A 22,131-nucleotide genomic window follows, 5' to 3' on the forward strand; every position below is an offset into this window, starting at 1 on the left:
TATTCCATCTCCACCCTTAAGTGCACATACAGTACAGCAGTTTGAACTGTCAGCCATCTAGTGGTAGGTGTTCAACACAGCAGGCCCCTTCTGCTCCAGATATGACTGCAGCCTAAATCTAATGTGACTTCTGTGACCTGCAGTCATTTACTCGTGTGTTACCATGCTAATTTCAGAGGCAGATAAGGACAGAATTTACAGCATGCAGAGAAAGGGAAAGAGTGAGAGAAAACAGAAGAGGACAACATAGAAATTACCCATCTTCAGAGTGCTGAAGTAACATGATCTTCAGGTTGGGTGGAAGCTCTGTGAGGATGTTTAGATGGCTGGGATTGATGGTCAGGCTGCTGAAAGCCTGCAAACAAGAAGGTAATTTCAAGATCACACATTTATCTTGAAATGACTTTAAAAAGTTTCTGAACATGGGGTGAAGATTTGTGATTAGGAAGAAGGTGCTGCTGAATCCCACTGATATTTTTTACAGGTCTCAAAAGATCTTGGGACTCCACACAGTATCACCCCTTAAACATTAGTGATGTGTAGGATTATATAAGCCCATCTCCAACACTCAGACAGAGTGCAGACTGCAGACTCTCACTGCAAACTACTGTACATGCTGTGGAATAAAAAGGAGAAGTGTGTTTGCAGCTCCAGTACTTTTGGAAATCTTTCTGTGCATTCAGAGCAAAGGCCATAACAGCACCAGTATCACGTCCCCAATCAAGGGAATTTACCAGGCTGAGTATGACAGGGTTCATAAATCATAAATGGGGGTATGGGGGGCAGTGTTGGTGACCCTGTACCTTGAAGAAGCTACTGAGGGAGTCCACAGCTCCCTTCAGCATGCTGCTGGGCCTCTCCTCCCGAGAGATGAGCAGTTTCCTGTGTAGGCTGAACAGAGAGGCCAGCTGGGACATGCTGGTGCCAGCACAGGCACAACTTAAAACCTCAGCCATCGTAGTAACGGCGCAAGAGCTCTGGGAATAAAACAGAAGATGGATGAAGGAGCTGTTGATCATGGCCAGAATTATAGTAAGTGATGATATCCTGGAGAATCCTATTAAGTAAGTGAAGATGATGTTTGGGTACAGAAGCTGGGACTGTGTTGCTGCTACTGACCTACTGCATGATACTCTGCATGCCGTAGTACAATGTACCAAACTGTAATAACAATGCACATTAGGATCTGATGCACAATACCTGAAACAGGGCGAGATATTGACCTGCCACTGCAGGGTCAGACTGGCCGTGACACTCCAGCATGTTGATGGAGGCATCAGCCAGAATAGAGGAGGACAGCTTGTGTTGGAGACACAGGCTGATGGCTTCAGCCAGAGTCTGACTGGCCTGTGCCAGCAGCTGCTGGGCTCTGCGCCTCCTCTGCTGCTAATCAGACATCACACACACAAAATACAGCAGATTAACATCCCTGCACACTAAAAATAATTAATCAACCCATAAATGGAAAGTACACTTGCATTTAATACATATGCAATTAATGTTTTGTATATAAATTCCAACACTATCAACACACTGTAGTATATCTCTATCATTCATTCAAGTTTTCATAAGTCACCTGTACAATGCAAACATATTTGATCCAGCTTCTTTCTACTCAAAGCTTATGTTTACTTATTAGGAAATTATTTTGTAAGATATTATTCACATGCACAAGAAGTTATTACAATATTACTGCTGCTTGAAACTTTCACCACACTGTCTGTTGGGAGATTCTTCCCTCACTTGTCTGCGATGTCAGTGATCCACAGTCCTGTCTTTCTGCAAAAATACTTTCCAAAGTTCAATTGAATCTAGCAAGAGGCTTACTACTGGCTTTTTAGTGCTTAAATGTACTGGGAGTGACGGATATGATCACAAAGAGGGGATTTTGAAAAAAAAAAAAGACTGTAATTTAATAACCGGAGGATATCTTCTTAATTTGGCATACTCAAGACTACTGAAGCCTTATATTAGCTTCAGTTGAACTTAAGAATGCATTTGTACACAGCGAGGATTGTGGGTTTTGCAGCCAATGTATTACTCTTAAAATATGCACATGGACATTTGAGCATTGTTTTAAGACAGGTTAAAACTATGTGAACCTATCTTGTAGGTCACTCCAGAAATATTTATAGTTACAGTTTCTGTAATCTTTAAATATCAATGTCTTTTCATTACATCTCATGTCAGTGTCATGAGATCAGGCTAGGCACGTTCGCTGTGTCTGGAAAAAATACGTTTAAGTCTCCAAATGGCAAAGTTGCAATAAATTAACTGATTAAAGCTGCCTGCGAAGGCATTTATCTCTTTAGGATACGATCCAAATGGCATCTAGATATTAGAAGTAATACATCATTATCAATGCTCAATATTCCAAAATGTTTCCACATTAATAATACATTGAGCACACTTTATTCTGCAGCAAGTTTGATGTGGACAGTAGATCTCTCTAAACTGACTTTTAATATGAGAACTATGCAGAGCGCCCAGAGGTTTATATCCAGGGCATTTGAGATACACCATGAACCTCAGAATAAAGACTTTCCATTAGAGATGAGTCAGAGATGATGGGGTCACTTGTCAGGAGGTATGTACCTGCAGCTCAGCACTTTCAGTGGAGGTCACGATAGGTTCTCTTCCACTGGATCCTCTGTCTTTCTCTAAATCCTCTTCATCCTCCATGGAAACAGCTTTAGGGTCAGACCAGGCCCCCTTCTGCACAGAGTTAGTTCAAGATCACAGAACAATGATCATGGTTAGTATAAAATCCCCTCATGATCACAAACCATGAAAATTAAGCTTTTCTGCCACATCCATCTCTCTAATCCCTATAAACTTTTCATCCTGTGTAACAACATTTTTCCAGGTTATTTTTATTAGAAAAGTATGCAGTTACCAGAGCTAATACTGTAGAACAATTTGTCATAAAAAAGAAACCTAATAAGTATGTATGATTGATTGATTGATCAACAATTTAAAGTGCTCAACTGGTACAAACGTATTGTACGTATTGGCCACTACTTTTGGTTTATTGTAGAGTCTATCACTTGTCATATGCTATATTGTTGTTATGCATTAAACAGAATGTGAGATATTCATAAAATATGTCACTTAGTTATGGAGGCTGAAAACCACTCATTGATGATGAATGTGACATATGCAACTTCAGTTCCTTTGAAGCTTTTAGACCACTGTTCAGGGAGGATATATATCGGACTATTCTTTAGATTTTTTTAAAGTTCCAGTCTTGAACACAGTGCTTGTGAGAACCCTCTATCTAACAGACATATACATGAGCATGGTGTGTACATTTATTTGTCTACCTGTTTGTGTCTGTCCCACAGAGCACACAGATAAATGGGGTCCTCCTGTGCAGCCAGCAGTCTAAAGTACTTTCCCATCAGACTGAGGCAGCGAGCTCTGGTTTCAATGTTGTCCAGGGAGTGCAAACTGACTGTAGCCAACTGGCCCAGAGCCACATCCCCCAAGGTACTGCCCACATTCACCCACTCCTAGACAACATGCAAGTAAGTTAAGGTCAAACAAGGAGATGGATCACAAGCAATATACTTATCAAATATTGCATTATATACAATATATCTTTTTTTAATTCTGAAAATCTGGTATAAGGAAAGAGGAGTTAGGAGATAAGATGAAGGCCTGTAGTTTTAAATGAATAACAAGTACTGAGTTATAAAGAGAGAGAGAAGGTAAGGCAGAATGAGAGAAGAAATGGGAATATATGTGGGAAAATACCAGATTTATATCAGCCCTAGTATCATTCATAAAAACCAGTGTAAGGGCTCATGGATGACTACACTAGTCGTTTTTAGAGTTTCAAGCCTTTCCCAATAAAGCAATTTCAATTTGAAGACATAAAGAGTGGGGGTACTGCATGTTAGCGGCCCCAAGTGGCAACAAAACTACTTACTAACCTGCACACTCCTCTGACCTACATTAAATACTACATCAACAGACTGTATCAACATAGATCTTTTAGTTGTTGATGTTTCAAGTAATATTTTGTTAAATCTGTGTCATCCCTGTCAGGTGTGTATTTAGATGTTTTATTCATGGAGCACTCCTAAAATACAGTTCATCCATCTGTGTCGGCCTAAACTGATTGTGATCAGTGTAGTGAAGAAATATGTCACAATGCAATGCCCTTAGAGTGTTGCTTTAAGTGTGCCAAGTAAGTTTGATTTCAACCTAGATTCAAAAAAATGTGGGACACTGTGTAAAACTTAATTTTGCCCGGAGGACATGATTTCCAAAATCAGTTTAAAATATGACAGACAGCAGGACACTTTGTGCCAGTCCATCTCTGATAAGCTTGGGCTCAGAAAAGACTGTAGTGTTTCTGGATGTTATTGATTTTTATTAATTTGCAGTAATGAACTGTGTCTTTGGTTGGTTGGTGTGCTGAGAAACGTTCCTAAACTGTTTGGCTATTTGCCCAGGCAGACGTGATCCAAACAGGTGTTTTTTGAGCATTTTACACTTCTTTTGTTGCCCTGTCACAACCTCCTTGGAACATGATGCACTATTGTCACTACATAACTACATTTTAATCTGATTTACATTTGACACAACATCCCATTTTTTGGAGTTTATAAATCTAAATGGATTCAACATTTCACATTAAATTTGAGGTGCTTGTGAGGTCTGTCTAACCTCTTCTATAGAGTTGGGTTCAGGTGTGCAGCGTGTAAACTCCTCCAGTGCTATCTCAGCAGAGGTCTTCCTCTCCCGGGCCAGAGCTTGGCGTTTCTTCTCAGCACAGTGCTCCTCCAACACGGTCAGACAAAATTCCGCCAGGGCCAGTCGCAGACACAGCAGCCTCCACACGGCTGCCAGTGACAGTCCGTGACTCTGACAAGGACAAAAGCATCAATGTAAAAAAACAAACACAAAAAAATACACTCAAGATTACAAGCACACGCATGAAGTAGATCACAAAGTAACACACACATGAATCAGCCTGTATTAAGAATGGCACAAACTTAAGCAACTCCAATTTCTATGCAAAAGAAAACTTTGCTCCAATCTAAATGAGCTGCCAACCGTTATATCAGAAACACGTTTACATTATAACAATAAAGTCTGGCTGCTATTAAAATGGTTATTGGAAACAATTATTCTCAATTGATAGAGTGCAAGAGTGGGCTGTAACAAGGTCACAGACAAACTTGGTCCGTGGTCTTCATCGAACAATGAAGACTGTAAACAGAGATTCAAAGATTTAAACAAGAAGAACAGAATATAAAACAAAAGCTAGCCCAGCATGTAAGGATGAATAAATGTTCAGTGATTCCAGCTGTAGTTTCTTGTTTCCACTGCAGGCTGGATGTCAAAACTTTACCGATGAAGCAGCACCATCTGCTGAAAGCATGCTGCCACAATCCAGCCCCCAATGGCTGAGTGAAACATCCACACAAGACTCAATAGAAATCAAATCTGCAGTTATGCCAGTCTATCTATTGCACTGAAGCCCTCAGATCTGTATAACAGCTGGTATAGTGTCTGGATAAAATATGATTCAAACAGCATACTGCTGTTGACAAAGTAAAAATAATGAAGGCTTTATCTGTTAGAACACTGTAGACAGCAATACACTCACAAATATTACCTGAGACATCAGACAGCCCAGCACCAGACAGTGCGACAGCAGACCCTTAATAACCTCACATAGCCGTTAAATTATGATTGTCAATTACACTGTTTAGGGATTAAGGATGCAGATAGCACAAGCAAAGTCTCTTTGTGTCACTTTTCACAGGAGAGCCCTTTCATCTCTCAACACTGAACAACATGCTCAAATACTTCTCCAAATAAGATCAAACATTTTGCTATCTGCACGTCAGAATTCAGCTTCTGAGCTGGAGTATAACAGCCAAGCAAATGCACTTACAGTTTTTCAGAGTGTTTTATTTTTTAGAAAAACGGTGGTATTATATTTCTGTTGTTCATTTTCAGTCACATTCTCTGCCTCTCCCCAATGGCTGTGACTGGTTAAACGTGTTCATAATAGAAAACCGAATATTTCTCTGGACATTTGAAAGATTTAAATTTGCCTTCCAAGGTTCCTTAGAGGGCATTATCACAATGAGAAATGGATTTTCAAGGAGCATGATTGCACTTTTTTTTTTACCTCCTCCTGTGAGGGCAGCAGCTTTTGAATATTCTGCACCACATGTTCCTGCTCTGTAACAGCTAGCTGCATTTGGGAGAGCCCATCAAGCAGGAAACGCTGTTTGTCCTCTGTATAAGTCGAATGGTGGGCTAGGATTCTGTAAAGAAATATTGTTAAGGATGGACAAAGACAGAGAAAACAAAGTATGGTTGTGTCAGTGAGATAAACATCACAGTATGTGAGAACACATCATGTCTCATGCAAGAAAACTGTGAACAGCAGCACCTAATTTCATGTAGCCTAAATCATCCTTTCTTTATGTTTGTTACAATACAGTGCTGGTCTGATGTTAAATGATTTGAAATGATAAATTGGTTATGCTTGATGATGATCAAATATCACAAGCTTGCACCTTCTCATGAAGCATGAAACAAACTCATTTTTAACCAAGTTTGTCCAGTTAATAAGGTGTAAGGTGTAATAGTAGTACGATATAGTTCTTAAGTTTATGTGCTGAATTTCAAGATTCAACTGTTAAAACCATCCAAAAGTGTGTGAAAGTATTAGTATTTATGGTACAGTAAAAATAATATTTTACTAACATTCAGGTCTGGAGTAACTCCTGACTAACCTCAGACCGTGTGCTTGCTCCTCGTGTGCCTCTGATGCATGTTCTCCATAGCTGAGTTGAGTAAAAGCACTGGCACATTCTCCCAGTGATTCACAGGCAGCCTTTAGCCTGTGGACAGCCTCGGTGCTGAGAGTCTCCCCCGGTTTACCACCACCAAGGGAACGTGTACATTCAATGGCTCCTCTGAAACACAACAGATTATCCATGTGTGTCTTGTTAAACTTTTAAAATGTGACATTTAATAAATGGTTCAACTGTTTCATATAAATAAATCTACAATTTGGAGGATTAGTCATCTTGTTACCACAAACTGTCTTTCTTCTTACACTTTATTATAGTCTAATTTATCCTTCTTTCATATTGTAATATAGTTTGGGTGAGTACTTTCAATACTACTCATAATTGTGTTCCTTGTTAGGATTGCGACCCTCATCATCAGTGACACATCACAAAAAAAAACTAAACAAAACAAAAACAAACAAAAAATGCTTTGCATTTAACTGGACCATTTAACTGCTATTTTTTTACACACACATACCCGTGCACTCCTCCTCCTCTTTACCTTGCTGCTCTTTTAATGATCATTTTAGTTTTTCTAAATCTAACTACACCAAAACAGCCAATGAACAGCAAAAATAACATTTTATCTTAGAATTTGCCTACGAACCAGGCATTGGGATGGATGATGCAGATCTACCTATTACTGTACACCAATCCCTCTCACACCTGGAAACCTTTGGAAGCAGTTTGAAGATCATGCTTTTTGACTTTTCATGTGCTTTCAACACAATACAGCCATCACTGCTAAGGTGGAAGCTAGAAGGGGCTGGACTGGATGATCAACTACCTCACCAACAGACCATGGTATGTGAGGCTTTGTGACTGTGTCTGATGTAGTAATTTGCAGCGCGGGGGCCCCACAGGGTACTGTCCTCCTTTTCTCTTCACCCTGTGCACATCAAATTTCAGACACAACACCGACAGCAACAGCCATGGCCCGCTCCCATCTGAGGTCAGTGTGACGTGTACATGCAGAGATCAATAATTATGTGATGACTGTGAACCGCAATCTGCATCCACTAAAAGTCATGTCAATTAACTTTGCATAGACATATGGTCTCATTGAAGGTTATGAAGCAGAGCTGTACCCTGGAAATATGGATTATGATATTTGCATTTCATCATATAAAATCAGGGACAGCCAGCAGACTATGTACTGGACTGTGGGTTAGGCACTGGATACTATTTCAACAGAGACTAGAGAAAAAGCTAACAGCACTGCATATTTACATCATCAGAGGTCTTTGCAAATGAAACAGTGTTTTACGCTGAGGAGACGAGAGCCATCAAGCTCAAGCTAAACATCTGATGACGATAAAAAGACAACAGAGTCATCAGCACCATCTAATGGACCTAATAAAACACTCCGAACACTTCCATCCTGACACTGAGAATGATAGCTAGTTATGGAGATTCTTTAGCAGGATAAAGAACAACTGCTTCACCTGAAACAGAAGAACATCCATCAACATCTTCCTCCTCCTCTCTCTCTAAACCCCCTTTTCTCTCTTCAGCTCTCCCTCTCTAAATTCAACCAATAGCAGGCAGCTGGTAGCATACAGTTGATTTATAGAAGGCACATGTACATTAAAAAACTGTACTTAGTGTACTTACTGTCAGAAGCTTCCTCTTGTTTGGAAATGATGGTAAATAGATAGGTTAAATAAATAAGGTCATATATTTTGTTTGCAGGTGTGCATTTAAGAACTGTGATTAGTGCAATATGTAAGGAAAAACAGAGCAACTCCTCCTTGTCACAGTGCAGGATGTGATCAGACTGTCAGCAAGAACAGACCATTGACACATAGAAGAGATATAACAGTAGAGTTGCAGTGCACAACAAACCCCTCATTATAAAGATGAAGGCACATTTGGGAGTTCAGTTGTGCAAAAACAAATCTGTACTGGTCTTAAGAGATGAGTGTGTTACACATTTAGCAAGTTTAACCAAAAATGTTTGGGCTTACCTCATCTCTAACGAGGTGATCAAGAATGTGAGTTCTGGAACTCGGTTCACCTGCTGCTCCATGACCAGCTTCAAAGCTCCACAGCCTTGTTTCAAAATCTGATCAGCCTGTGAAAAAAATAAGGTCACCAAAAAAATTCACTTAAAAGATGGGAGAAGCATTCCCTAAAAAAAGGTCATTTTACTGTAAAGGGTGTTGAGGATGTAGTTATTCGATACCTTGGTGTGGGCATCGTGATCCCTCTGGCCTAGGACAGCTCTGACCTTGGTGAGGATGAGCTGGTACCAAAACTCCTCATCCCCACCTAGGACGTGGGCTTTATCCAGCAGGATCAAAGTCTGGGCATAGTTCTGCTCATCACAAGCCAGAATGGCCAGACCAAGCAAACTTCTTGCCACTGCTTTCTGGTCCCCAATTTCCTGAACAGAGAGAATTTAAAAAGGGAGTTATAATGAAGTAGAAAAAAGCAATAAATGTTTCTAAACTTTTTTATGTATTTGGGAATACATTATCAGCCAAAGATAAGAGCATCAGTATTATACTTCACACAACATAGGCACTGATGATTTATAAAGTGGTTCAGTCTGGTATGCCAACAGATTAAAAACAATATTATGAGACACCAGTCTTCTCAACTTACCTTACTCACCAAGTGGGCCTCAGCCAGGAGCTGCCTGGCAGGTTGAAAGAGCCCCAAGCTGAGGCAAACCTCAGCTTTGTCCAGCCACGCATCCTGAGCACACACATCCATACTCTGTTGCCATGACCCAGCCTTTTCATCCACCTTGACTTTCTGAAACCAGATATACAGTAAGACACTTTAACCATACACGATGATTGACAACTTGGATGCATGTCTCAGTGTCCACATACACATAAAGTCACACACATAGGTCCACCCACACACGCACTAACACACACACCACCGTGTGGAAAAAATGGCAGTAACAGAAAAAAACCTTCCTTATGTGCCCTGATAGGATAGTGTTAGATTTTATGGGATGAGCCTGAATATTAAATTCACATGACTAACAAGCTCAAGTACTTGAAAAGGATGAAAGGCTAGAAAAGTTATAACCATTAAAAAAAAAAACAAAAAAAAACTGAAGAGTTCACACTAATGGCAGTTTTCATTGAGACTGTCGTAAACCTCATATTTGAAATGACTTGCCAGTCATCCTCCAAGAAGTAATAAAACTAGAGTAGATTAAAAGTTATTGATTTTAACTGCCACTTTTTAAACTTGAAATCCCGTATGGATGTGGAGCATTTGATCCAAAATTTTAAACACAGATGTATTTATTTCGGGAGAAGCAGGCTGACCTGATTGTACGCTTCGTGAAGGCCTCTCTTCTCCTGTGACAAAGCAATCGCTTTGCGGCACCTGCAGTCATGAACGTTATATCATGAGGCATAATGTACAAACAGATTTTTTTTAGATTATTATTTTTAGCTGTTTTTGACATACCACATCTGTTCTTGTTCTGGAATTTTACTCAGATTCAGCAGATCGTTATATGGTGAATGTGTCTCCAAGCCCAGCTGACAACAAGTCCTCACAATTCTAATTAGGTGGAAAAAGAGCAACAAGAAACATGCAAATTCCTCAAAATGGACAAAATATTGAGAGGGTCTCAGAGTGTAAATAGCTTGGTGTCTGGTTGGGTCAAACTGTAAGTTTAAATTTGACAATGACACACCTGTCAGCAAGCTTTAGATATTGGATATTTGTACAGAAGTAGAGCTCATTTTCTTCTTTGGTTCAGTAGAAAGCAGATAATTGAAGCTGTCTTTTGTCACCTCTGGATTATGGTGATGTCGTCTCTAGACATGCTTCTTCTGCCACCCCTAGATTCAGTTTATCACTCTGCCCTAATATTATTTCCATTATTCTACTCATCACAAAATCTTGCATGAAGGTTGGTTGGACATTTCTAACAGTAAGATGACTCACAGGCATTGGTTTCTGACTATGTATAAAGCTATAAATGGAAACTTACTAAAACAACTTTTAGCGTTTGTGCTGCACACACTTCTATCTATAGGTCAATTTAAAACTGTGATTACAAACTACATCACTTTTGAATATAACTGTTTTTTAAACCGTGATCTGTCGTTGTCGGCTTGACATCATCGAAAATGAGGGCATGCTCTCAATGTTTTTTTGAGATTTAAACAAAGGTTGAATGAATTAAAGAATGCTCAGCACTTCCCCAGTTGTCTGTGCTTCTCTGGGTTCTGACTGTTTAAATAATGATGAGGAGCGGGTTACACAGGTCACTCTTTGACATCACTTGAGGCAATGAATGAGATTTGGCAAAGCCCCTCTTGAGAAGGCTCTACACAACATTTCTCTCTTATGCAGTAAATCTGTGAACAGTTCCTTTTAATTTATTATTATGTAGTATTTACCTAAGTCGGTAGAGATCTGAGAGGCTTCTCATATCCAAAAGGTCATGAGCAATGGTCTCGGCTAGATACATTATGGGCAGGGTCAGGTGTTTGAGTGAGAGTGAGTGAAGCTCTTTTTCCAGCAAGTTGAGATAAAACAGGCTCTGAGTCACACATAGGGAAAAAATAAAGAAATAAAAGTCAGATTCACAGTGGGACACCATCAATACCATCCAGTGTTTCATAAATATGCTCAAGCAGCTTTAGCAAACTGTCTGCAAAATTTCCTAATTAATTAGGTCAAATTTCATCACATATTTTCCTTTTTTAGCAGTCGATGCATTCATTAATTATAACATATATTTAATTCAGAATACTGTGGTTTCAGACTCTTCCCACATCTTAATTTGACCTGCATGGATCAATAAATGCACTGCTGTTTGATCACCAACAGCAGTGTCTCTGGCAGCTGAGCCTTTGCTCCTATACAGCCAGTGGACAAAATCTCTGCTGTGTTGAAAACAAGACTGAAATCAGAGACAAGACCAGAGACAAAAGATGGTTTTGACACTGAGAGGAATGTCAGGGAGACATATGTAGTCTTACCTGCTTTGTAATGCTGTGTGTATTGATACAGTGGGGGTTACTGTTGGTTCTGAAGATCTGCCTGGCCTGGTCAGGACAGACAAAGCGAGCCCAGTCCTTTGGTGTGGAAGGAAGTGATGGATCCAAAACAACATGTTTAGGTCTCTCTTCTGGTGGAGGCTGGTCAAGCATACACAGAATTGATGTGTTGTTGTTATTACTAGTGTGCAGTAAGAGATTTAAATCAAGCACAGTTTTGTAAATATTTGTGTTGTGTGTTGTGTCATGTAGTATCAGGTAATATGTAAGAATCTCAGTGATATAATAAAAAAGATACCATTTCAGAGCACTGTTTCTTTTAATCATGCAGACATGATTACATGTAAACAACAGAGACAGTTATTCACAGACAACTCAAGTAACTGCATTATTCACAAATGTAATAACCTCATATTGTGCGTTATACACTCACTAGAAACTAGAAAATAAATACAATTCTAAAATAATTTGAGCTATGGAACTTACTTCTTTCACTTTTTTCCCTTTGCCCTCGTCTTTACGTTCTTTGGCTCCAGCGGAGGGAGGAGGCTGGGGTGCCTGACTCTTTGCCATCTCACTAGATATTTCAGAACCCACTGTCATGGACACCTGGAGTGACAAAACAAAACACACAGATTTATGTTTTATACTCAAACATAACATAACAGCCTCATCGAGTGATAGGACAGTGTTTAGTAAAGGTGCACTCACCTGCCATATTTGAAGTACAAATGTGTAGGCTTTGAGCAGGTTAAGCTGGTGCTCAGGTGAATTCCTGTCTGCCATGACAGAGAGCAGAGTGTGTGCTCGTATGAGGCTGTCAAGGCGCCGCACCTCCTTCAGATAAGTCCAACTTTGTGTGAATAAAAATGTGTGGACTCCAACCAGTGACTCGCGTTTCACTGAGCTCAAAGCCTTTAAATTGTCCTCTAGACAAAAGATAACATTTACTGTGACAAAGCATTTACAAGATAGATTTGTACAATCATCTGTAAGTATAAATGAACAGCATCATTGGCACTGGCATTACTTTTTACAATTACAAGTAAATCCAATAATAGAGACACAAATCTCTGTAATTAATTTCTACTTCTTCTTATATTTGAGTGTTCACTTCATCTTTCTGGGGATATTTAATGAGGCTCATAGCAGGAGACTAAAAAGACTTTTCACAGCACTCTTTCAAGTAGTGCTGCACTTTTCTCAGGGGGGTAGCCGCATGGGTTCTTTGTGTGGTCAGTTCCTTCGTTTAATGTTTACAGAGGATAACAATTCAAATGAAAGTACAGACAGTGAATTCAACTGCTGACACAACTATCAAAGAGTTCTACCACAAACTGAATCTATACAGCAAAGGCCCTGAGATATTTGTGTTTTCAAGCCCACATGCACAACTCAAGGGGAATTTTCTAAATATGTCTTTTTTAGTAGTAGAATTATAACAATACTAACTAGTATTTAACACCCTTGAGTCGTTATACAATGTATAAGAAGAGTCAATGAGTTATACCTGCTTTCTCTGCATGTTCAGTTTCAGTGTGTAGAAGGATGTCTACAGCCTGCTGAACCTGCTGCCGGGCATCAGCTTTGGGGAAGTTGTTAGTGTATAGCCACTCTCCAAACTCTAGCAGAAGGACAACTTCTTGCCACCAAGTCTCTTCACTCTATTCATAAATGGCATCACAAACACAAAAGTGAAGCACAAGGATCTTTTTAATTTTCCTTTTGTTTGGTAACAATATGAGGCCTGTTGCTTTGGTTAATGTATCAGATTCAGTTTATCTAGCCCCAATTAACACGCTCTCCTGCTGTGTCCCACACCATATTAAGGAACACATGAAAAACAAGTAAATATGTAATGACATACTGGCTCCACATGATGGTGGTAGAGACTTTGCTAGATATATTGCCTTTGCTCAGCACAGACAGACTACACAGGAAGGGAAATGTTGAAATTTATGACTACATGATCCAACATGAATCTGCGGATGTATCAGGTTTGGGTAATGATGTAAAAATTGTTCCAGAACAGAGATATTACCAACAGAGAGGTGATGGATTTCTGGTAGTAGGTGAGCTGTTGGGTTATATTGCCAGCATACAGTGCCGCCCGGCGCCACATAAATGAACAGCACTGCTCTCCTTGGTCTTGTAACTCCTGCATGTCCATCAGTACACTTTCCCCCAGTCGTGCTTTTACCAGTATTCGATGTTTCAACAGAGGTCTGGTAAAACACAGAGAACAATAAGATGTCTTCCTGTCTTTCTGTCTACTTCCCTTTCCACCTTTCATATCTTCCATCAGTCCCCACTGTGTTATGGTCTTTTACTCACAGTCGGTGTCTGGTGCAAGGCATATCTCTAATAGCATGGTCCAGGAGCTGCAGAGCACTTTTCCAGTCGTCTTTGTCAGTTTGGATGTGGTGTAACAAACTGTAAATGGCTGCTCGTAGGGTTAGGCACTCTTCATCTACTCAAAGAGAATACACACAGAAAAGCATATCCAGATGACTGATCTGTAATCCAGGGTAAGTGTGTGTGTTCATAATGTAATTATCAATGAAGAAATTCAGCTTTCCAAAGTGGCCATCCAAATGCAAATGACAATAGGTCCAAAGCTTTACTATTGAACCTGGAATGAATAATCCTTTCTGTACCATTCATTATATATGTACAGAGGATACCAATCAGATTTATGACAGGAAGCAAAATCAAACATGAAGCTATTCTTCAAAGGGTACAGCCTTCAAAAATCAAAAAAGAAATTTCACAGACAAATGAGATCAGGGTCCTTTTACTACTCACTTGTTGCTTCGTGTTTGGAGCTCCCATGAGGCAGAGCTGTCAAGGTCAGCAAGTCTTTCACTTTGACCGGTTTCTGAAAGAAAATTAATATTTAATATTATCACTTTTTGCAGCTTGATCCTTGAGATACAAGGGTGATAGGAGAGTGTTGCTGCTAGTGGCGAACGGCTGGACATAGTTAAAGCTCAGTGATGTACAGTAAAAATAAATTGCTCTCTGACCTTGCCCTGTATATGTCCCTGTCCTGGTATCTGTATATCAAGAGCCTGCAACATTTCATTACATTAGAAAGTCACTTTAGATGTTGACACTTGGGCATCCCATGGCTGTATGGTATCGATTATAGTTTATTTTTCTTGCATATTGTGGTTCGCAGCACTACCTAAGAACAGTTTCATTCTATCATTCTGAATTCTAACATAAGTTGCCTTTAATTATTGATTTAAAGTTTGCAGTTGAATGGCTGTTTATCCCCCTGGCTTGCTGTCCTGTTGCTTAGGAGATGTTTTCTCACACTTGGCGCAGACACAAGTTCTCCCCTATAGCACCTTGAAAGTAAATGTTTAATCAGTTTTATCAATTAAAGATACCAGAACATGTTTAAGAACCTCTTTTATGCCTCTTTTATGTTGCTCTGTTATAGACATACAAACTGAAGTTGTTAAAATAAAAACTGAAAATAAAAAAAGGTGATGAATGAAAGGTCAGTTTCTGACCATCATTGTTTTGCTCGGCTGCTGTTTATTTTGTTGCTGGTACTTTTTCTGACTGAACTTTTGTCCTGTCAGCAGCTGGCATGGCTAGAAACTGAAAGTTTTGGAAAGGACCTTGATGCTGGCCCTGGGAAGGGACTGGAACATTTCCCATAACAGGCAGACAGATTGTATCTTTGTGTTTCCCTTGTTGCTGTGTTGTTTCATTACTCCAGTTTACAATAGGAGTTGAGTTCACAATAGAAATGCAAAAAGGTAGTTGTGCTGAATAACAGATTCAGTGAACAGCAAATGGGAAGAATCTCCACGCTCAATTAAAGATTACAAAAACTGAACAGACATTTCTATAAGCTTTGTGAAACAGTTTCTAATTTATCTGGAGGGTCATTTTGTGTGTATATTGCTTGTTAGGATGTCATCAGTTTTGTGCCTATATAGACAGAGTTCATTTTCATCTCCATGTGCCTGATGAAGACCTGGGAGGGACCAAACATCACAGACATATCTTCAAAGGATTCATTTAGCTTTTGTTCGCATTAAAATTAAATTGTATTGAATTAAAATATCCTACAAGGGGTAGGTATTAAAAAAATCAACTCTGGCTCCTGCTTGCACGTGATAAACATAAAAAAAAAAAATCAATTAATTAAAATGATTAAAATAAATAGAGCAAATTCATATGGATTAAAGTGAATCTGTGAATAAGGCTAAAGAGGAGTCCATACATTTGCATGTTTAGTGTTGGTATGAGTCAGAGCAGCCAGGATCTTCTCCAGAGGCTCTCGGAGCTGCCATCTTTCCTCAGGAGTCTGTGTCAGGGGTAGACAAGTGTTCCAGTAATGCCTGACAGCTGAGACACACAACGCTGGATTCTCAGCCTTCTCTGCATAGCTATGGACAGCAAGTACATATCAGGGAAGAAAATAAAAATGTAGACAAACAAAATTAAGCAAATATTTTTAAATTTTTCAAAATCTTTTTATATTCTCTCATTTTATGTTAGTTTTTGCTGTCCAAGACATTAGTCAACACATTACGCGACCTGTACCTGACACTGGACAGAAGCAGCTTCAAAGCCTCTCTGTAGCTGTGAAGGTCTCCATTGGACTCATGGACTAAACTCAGACCCCTTAGACAAGTAGCACTGCTCAGCATTTCATTCACAGCATTCAGTTCATAGCTAAGGAGAGAAGAAAATGTTAAAGTCAAAGTCAATGAATCCATAACTCAATCAACCTAATTCAAGTTTTACGTCCTTTCGTGCTAAAATGCAAAGCAATGTTTGCGCATTAATATCACCTGTAATACTCTTGGCTATGCACAAGATGTAACCTGCCCCTTAGAGAGCTATGAAAGCAAAAATCTCAAAATGCTTTCTATACCAAAGCATCCACCTTCTAATCAAGTGAGGTCTCTCCTTCACATTTATAAGAAATAGAGAAAAAAGGCAGATCTGTCAGAGTATATCTAAAATTCTCTCATCGTTTTATCAAATTGCAATCAGGCAAACTACACTTACAAAGCATAGGACATGGTGTTGAGGCTCTTTGCTGCTGCTTCTTCCAGCTGCAGAGCACTTTTGGTGCAGCACAACACCAAGCTGTGGTCCTTTGCATAGTGGCAGAAGGCAGCCAGCTGGCACCACACCTGCATCTCCACCACAGTGTCAGTCCAGCTGCACTCAGACGCCATGTTCACCAGCTTTAGGTAAGGAGAGAGAGGAGGGGAGGTGGTGAGGGAAAGGGAAAGGAGGAGAGAAGGAGGGTGTAGGAAAAGAGGGGAGGAGGGAGTCAGAGAAAAGATGAGAGAAGGGAGGGTGAGAATTGGGAGGAAGCAAGCAGGGAGGGAATGAAAACAAGGCCGGGGAAAATGAAGACAAGAGGGGAATTAAGTAATACAAGCAGGGAGGAGTGAGTGACAAAAGGTGATGGAAAAGAAAGGAGAAGAAAAGGAAGGGACAGAAATGAAGAGGTGATTTGGAAAGACAGGAGGCGATGAGCAGAAGGGTAGGAAGGAAAGGAGCAAAGGAATTGGGAAAGTGAATGGACGCACAGAAAATGAAAGGTTGGATGGAAGAAGGATTAAGCAGAAGAGGAAAAATGGGGTAGGGAAGGATGGGAAGAGTACAGTACAGGAAGGAAGGAATGAATATGGGAGGAAAGACAGGAGAGTGGAGGAGATATGGACAAAGTGAAAAAAGCCAAAAGGCCTTTGATGTCAGAGAGGACGATTCCCCAAGAAAACATGCTCAGTGCACCTTATGTCAAAGAAATCCCAGATAGCCATATTCAGACTAAAGCAAAGAGATCAAGGCTGCTACAGTGATTTAAAGACATTGACACATGACGAGATGCACGCGAGGTCTGAAGGCTCATGGGTCATGGGCATCTGTTGTTGCCATCTGGGCAACAGCTACTGTAGGAAAACACAAACAGAAGTACATACTGTGGAGAGACTGGGAACGGAAAACTCCATATGCCTCGGGTCCCTATTGCACTGGAGCATCTCTACTCCAACCAGCACACGCGTCATCGCCAACACTTCCTCGTTCTCACACTGCAAACAGGGAGGAGAACAACGCATGCTGAGCGTTTGAGTGGAGTCCTCTGCTGAATACACACCAATCCCTTAAGTTTAATTATAGAAAGGCGTATACATGTATTACTATTTGCTTATAAATTACACATGGCACTGTAATATGATTATCATATTGTATGTGTCCTAAATATCACTGAGACGATCTCTTTGATAATATATGACTTCCTATTGTGTGGAAAATGAGTTGATGAATGATTTATTGAGATTAGAGACAAACCCACATTTAAATTAATACTGCATTTCTTAATTCACAACGGGAAACAAACCTCGTTTAGCTGCGACGCAAAGCACATCAGGCTGAAGGGACTAATGTAGGGCAGGAAATTCTTGGCTGACAAATGGTCGTAGGATTATGGTGACTAATCAAACAGTCCTTCTGAATGACAAATTGCTTAAGTGCTTTGCCCACATATATGACATAATATGACATGCGGAGGTTATCACAGAGCAGTGGATACAATGCTCTAATATGGATATGGCGGAGGGAACACTTACTACATCCAAAATATTAATAAAAATGTCAGGTATCATAAGCCTACAATATCATAAGCACGATATAAGGGAACTACCACAATACAGGATACATAATGAATGTGACATAGCTGTGTTATGACAATGAGCTATAAAGTTTTCAGTGAATATTCATCCTCCTTCACATTTCACATATTTTGTAGTGCAATTTCCGAGCAGCCTTTTAATCTATTAGTACACACACAGATGATACCAGCCCCTCCCAAGTGAAATAAAAAATAACTGCATATGAAAGTATAAAAATATTATCCTTGTGACATCACAAAATCTCCAACACTAAAGGCTTTTTGTTGTTTATTACCGTTACTTAAAACAAGTGCTATTAAAATTTCTTTTCCACTGTTTTAATGTTCGAAAACTGCTGCAGTGATCTCTCAAGAGAAACTTATTTCTATGGTGTCAGTTTATTTAATGTGAACATGAACATGCAGAGGTACAAAACTTTGTTGTAGGAAAAATGAAAGCAGAATTGAAGAAGCAGCTGTGATGTGTGTGAAAGCAAAGTGTGGAAATCTTTGTACCAGTGTCATAATCGACAATTTGAGGTTTTAATGTTTTTAGTGTTTTACTATATAAGGTCATGGGCTTACCAGCCGTAGATAGGATGAGGTTGAGGATTTGTCACACAAACTGTTTTATGATGTCTGGTCAGGGAGAATATTACAGTGTTTGTGGTGTGACCAGATGTAAATATAACCTGAGATACACAAAGTGTTTCATTTTGTTTATCGCCATTAAATGACTGCAGACTGAACTAATAGTTTGATGTGTGTAGAGTAAGCAAGTATGCAGTATTTATTTTTTCACACACTCATATGGAACTCTGTTGACTGTATGGAGAGGTTTGAAAATGGGAACACAGTGTCACTTCTCTCAAAAAAGGGCTTTACAGTGGTGAAAAGCTGGAAGCAAAAGGTGCTGCAGTACTGGAAGTGCTGGAAGGCAAAGTCTCAAGTCAGTCAATTACTGTTCATGTCTCTAATATAAAGCGTCCAAGAACTGCTTCTGAATAAAAGTTTATTTAGCATAATCTGACATTTCCCACTTATTCTGAATTAGAGTACTTTGTCTAAAATGCACATGTTGGTCCAAGCATGATGACATAAAAAGCTAATAATCTGCATTGTTTTTGATTTTGTAGATTATGTTAGCCTGATAGAAGTAGCACTGATACTTTTTACATAATTCATTGCTCTTGATTGCACTGGACACCATGACATGTTTCCTAGCAACCTATTTTCACATTACAAGTCTTTACTGGCTAAGATATTTCTTTAGTTTGAACAGTGCAAGTAAATCACTCGTCACAAACTTAGTAATGGATTTATGAATTGCTGGCCCACAATGCAATGTCTTATAGACAGTGAATGGTGCTTTAAAATGTTAGTTTATTCTCTGAACATTGATTAGGAACCTTAAATAAAGTGCCACAGACAGTTTTGGGTTGGCACAGAGAAAGGTACCTCATCTTTCATCTCCATCTTTGAGCCAATCTGCTGTTGCAAAAGCCTCTTGATCTGCACCCACGTGGACACCACCTGTTTTCTTGCCACGATGGGGACCGTTTCCCCTGGGATGTTGCAGTTGGATATGCGCAGGGCGTAGTCACACAGCTAGGAGGAAGTATAGAAAACAACAGTGAGCTTGCTTTCTATGCACTCTGAGATGCTCAATAGAACATGAAATTATCAGGATTATGCATAACCCTTAAATGGTATAAGATACGTTAATATGAATCGAGGTGTAGGTCAAATGTCATATATCATGATACATAACACACCCTGGACTTTTTTTAGTCCTTTTCAAGGACCCTTTGCTTGCCTGTCAACTATACACGATAGACATACACAAAAGACTTCAAATTCTGCAAGACTGCTCAAATCAGACACTGTATCTGACCCTGTTGTACTGTAGACTATAAAAAATGTATTGGAAAGGATCTTTTTTTTAATCTTTTCTTCAAAAAGGAAACAGACCCGATAAAATTTAGTTAATAATTCACTGATAAAGGGCCTTTCATCTGGAGTTAGAGCTGATATTCATGGAGGATCCTTTGTATAGAAAAGGAGAAAGGAAACAGGATTTAATTGGCGAGTGCAGCAAAGGGAACAGAGAAATCAGACACAAAGAAAGCCAGTCATGAAAGCTACATATGAGTGTGCACGCATATGTGCATGTGTGTGTGTGCCCGCATGGTTGGATGAGTAATGGGTGTCAAAGGATGAACGAAGACAAAATGTATCCCAAGTGTGCTTCAATCTTTTACCTGTGATGTTCTAGAATCTGTCATGATATATCAAGGAGACATCAGTGCTTCCTGAAAGGCCTTGTGTTTCTTAACTATAGGCACAAACATATATTGTATGAAACCTAAACAATGTTCTTTTCTGTTCTGACATAATACTGTATGGAAGGGCTGAATTAAACAGCAGCATCATGATTCATACAATTAAAAGAGAACATTTGAAAGGCCATCAAGCTTTGATGGTTGGTAAAGTTTGAAAGGTGAAATGTGGAGTTTGAAAGTTTACATTTTTAAAGCATTGACAGTGTGAAAAATATTTCATACAATGTTGTATCTGTTCAAAAGATTAAACATTTCTGAGGTTTACTAAATCTTTGAATCAGTCAAGTAATCTCATTCAGAGATTGTACACACTCCTTTCAGAGTCTCAAAGCAATCTTTTCAGAGATTCTAATCCGTTCTTAAAATGTGAATGCTGATATTTCAGATATTGTTTTCACTGTGGAAAGATCAGAAACTCATAAAAACAAAAACAAAACAATAAAAAAAAACATCTCAAAAACACCCTAATCAAGTCTGGGAGTTTGAATCATTCACTTCAACCAAATGTTTTGATCATTTCATAATGTAGATATGGTTCCCCCAGAGAAGCTGAGTTGTCATATTATATCCAAACCTTAGGGAGCGCTTTATTACGTATTATACGTATTTAAGTATTTTACTTATAACCTAATCCTTTGTCAGGATTGATTATTTCTTTTTTGTGTACTTTCCACTTAAGCTGTGTTTATAGGCTTTTCACACAAGGGAGTTATTATATAAATGCACGGTAAGAGAAAAATCCAAATTCACAGTGATGTGTGCAGCTTTTATAAAAATTTGCTGAGACATAGCAAGTTTCTAAAAATGGATGGTGTCAGAATAAATTTTATACCAAAATTATAGTGAGACTGACCTTCCCTAACAGTGGGAATAGTAGTTGTTTAAAAGGGCATTTTAATGGACAAAAACAAGTTTAATGCCCATTACCCCTAACCCGCCACCACATACTAACAGACCTCAAGTGCCTTGTGGTGGACATCCTGCTTTCCATCCTCCTTCATCCCCTTCTCAGCTCTGTTTTTGCCCTTGTCTCCTGATGGTGTTGGCTCAATGCTATCTGGTCCACACAGAGACTGGATCAGTCCTTGGGCCACAGCATCGCACATTAGCACAAGCAGAGCACGATTCCTAAGAAAGACAACACAAAGTATGGACCAAAATGACATTATCTGGAAAAACAAGAAATGAAAGTTGGGCTTGATGGACAACCATCTTTGTTTTCAATTTTTTGTTTTGTAAGATTTTGTTATAATTGGGTGGCAAAATGGTTATCTCCTTTGGCCATATCACTAAATATCAATATTCATATAATTACTGCTGTGCTCAAGGGA

At 39.3% G+C, this 22,131-nt stretch overlaps 1 protein-coding gene across 6 annotated transcripts in view; it reads right to left on the reverse strand.

Annotated features, from left to right (window-relative positions):
- cfap46 (cilia and flagella associated protein 46) overlaps positions 1–22,131 on the reverse strand; it is a 50,281-nt gene that overhangs the window by 11,662 nt on the left and 16,488 nt on the right. For 3 of the 6 annotated variants that reach the window (XM_027278425.1, XM_027278423.1, XM_019274569.2), the window contains exons 19-45: positions 21,757–21,928; positions 19,917–20,066; positions 17,770–17,880; positions 16,844–17,025; positions 16,373–16,504; positions 16,050–16,215; positions 14,612–14,684; positions 14,141–14,276; positions 13,848–14,031; positions 13,317–13,470; positions 12,518–12,735; positions 12,293–12,415; positions 11,789–11,947; positions 11,204–11,346; positions 10,260–10,355; positions 10,115–10,175; positions 9,432–9,584; positions 9,010–9,210; positions 8,792–8,898; positions 6,765–6,947; positions 6,152–6,290; positions 4,675–4,872; positions 3,324–3,512; positions 2,596–2,715; positions 1,201–1,386; positions 804–977; positions 258–355 (exon numbers count right to left, since the gene is read on the reverse strand). In XM_027278425.1, coding sequence (XP_027134226.1) covers positions 258–355; positions 804–977; positions 1,201–1,386; positions 2,596–2,715; positions 3,324–3,512; positions 4,675–4,872; positions 6,152–6,290; positions 6,765–6,947; positions 8,792–8,898; positions 9,010–9,210; positions 9,432–9,584; positions 10,115–10,175; positions 10,260–10,355; positions 11,204–11,346; positions 11,789–11,947; positions 12,293–12,415; positions 12,518–12,735; positions 13,317–13,470; positions 13,848–14,031; positions 14,141–14,276; positions 14,612–14,684; positions 16,050–16,215; positions 16,373–16,504; positions 16,844–17,025; positions 17,770–17,880; positions 19,917–20,066; positions 21,757–21,928 — 4,008 coding nt within the window. The remainder of the gene's footprint in view (positions 1–257; positions 356–803; positions 978–1,200; positions 1,387–2,595; positions 2,716–3,323; positions 3,513–4,674; positions 4,873–6,151; positions 6,291–6,764; positions 6,948–8,791; positions 8,899–9,009; positions 9,211–9,431; positions 9,585–10,114; positions 10,176–10,259; positions 10,356–11,203; positions 11,347–11,788; positions 11,948–12,292; positions 12,416–12,517; positions 12,736–13,316; positions 13,471–13,847; positions 14,032–14,140; positions 14,277–14,611; positions 14,685–16,049; positions 16,216–16,372; positions 16,505–16,843; positions 17,026–17,769; positions 17,881–19,916; positions 20,067–21,756; positions 21,929–22,131) is intronic. The other 3 variants (XM_027278426.1, XM_027278424.1, XM_027278422.1) reach the window with 3 other exon arrangements.

This window comes from Larimichthys crocea, chromosome III, assembly GCF_000972845.2.
Source record: "Larimichthys crocea isolate SSNF chromosome III, L_crocea_2.0, whole genome shotgun sequence".
Classification (NCBI taxonomy): domain Eukaryota; kingdom Metazoa; phylum Chordata; class Actinopteri; family Sciaenidae; genus Larimichthys; species Larimichthys crocea.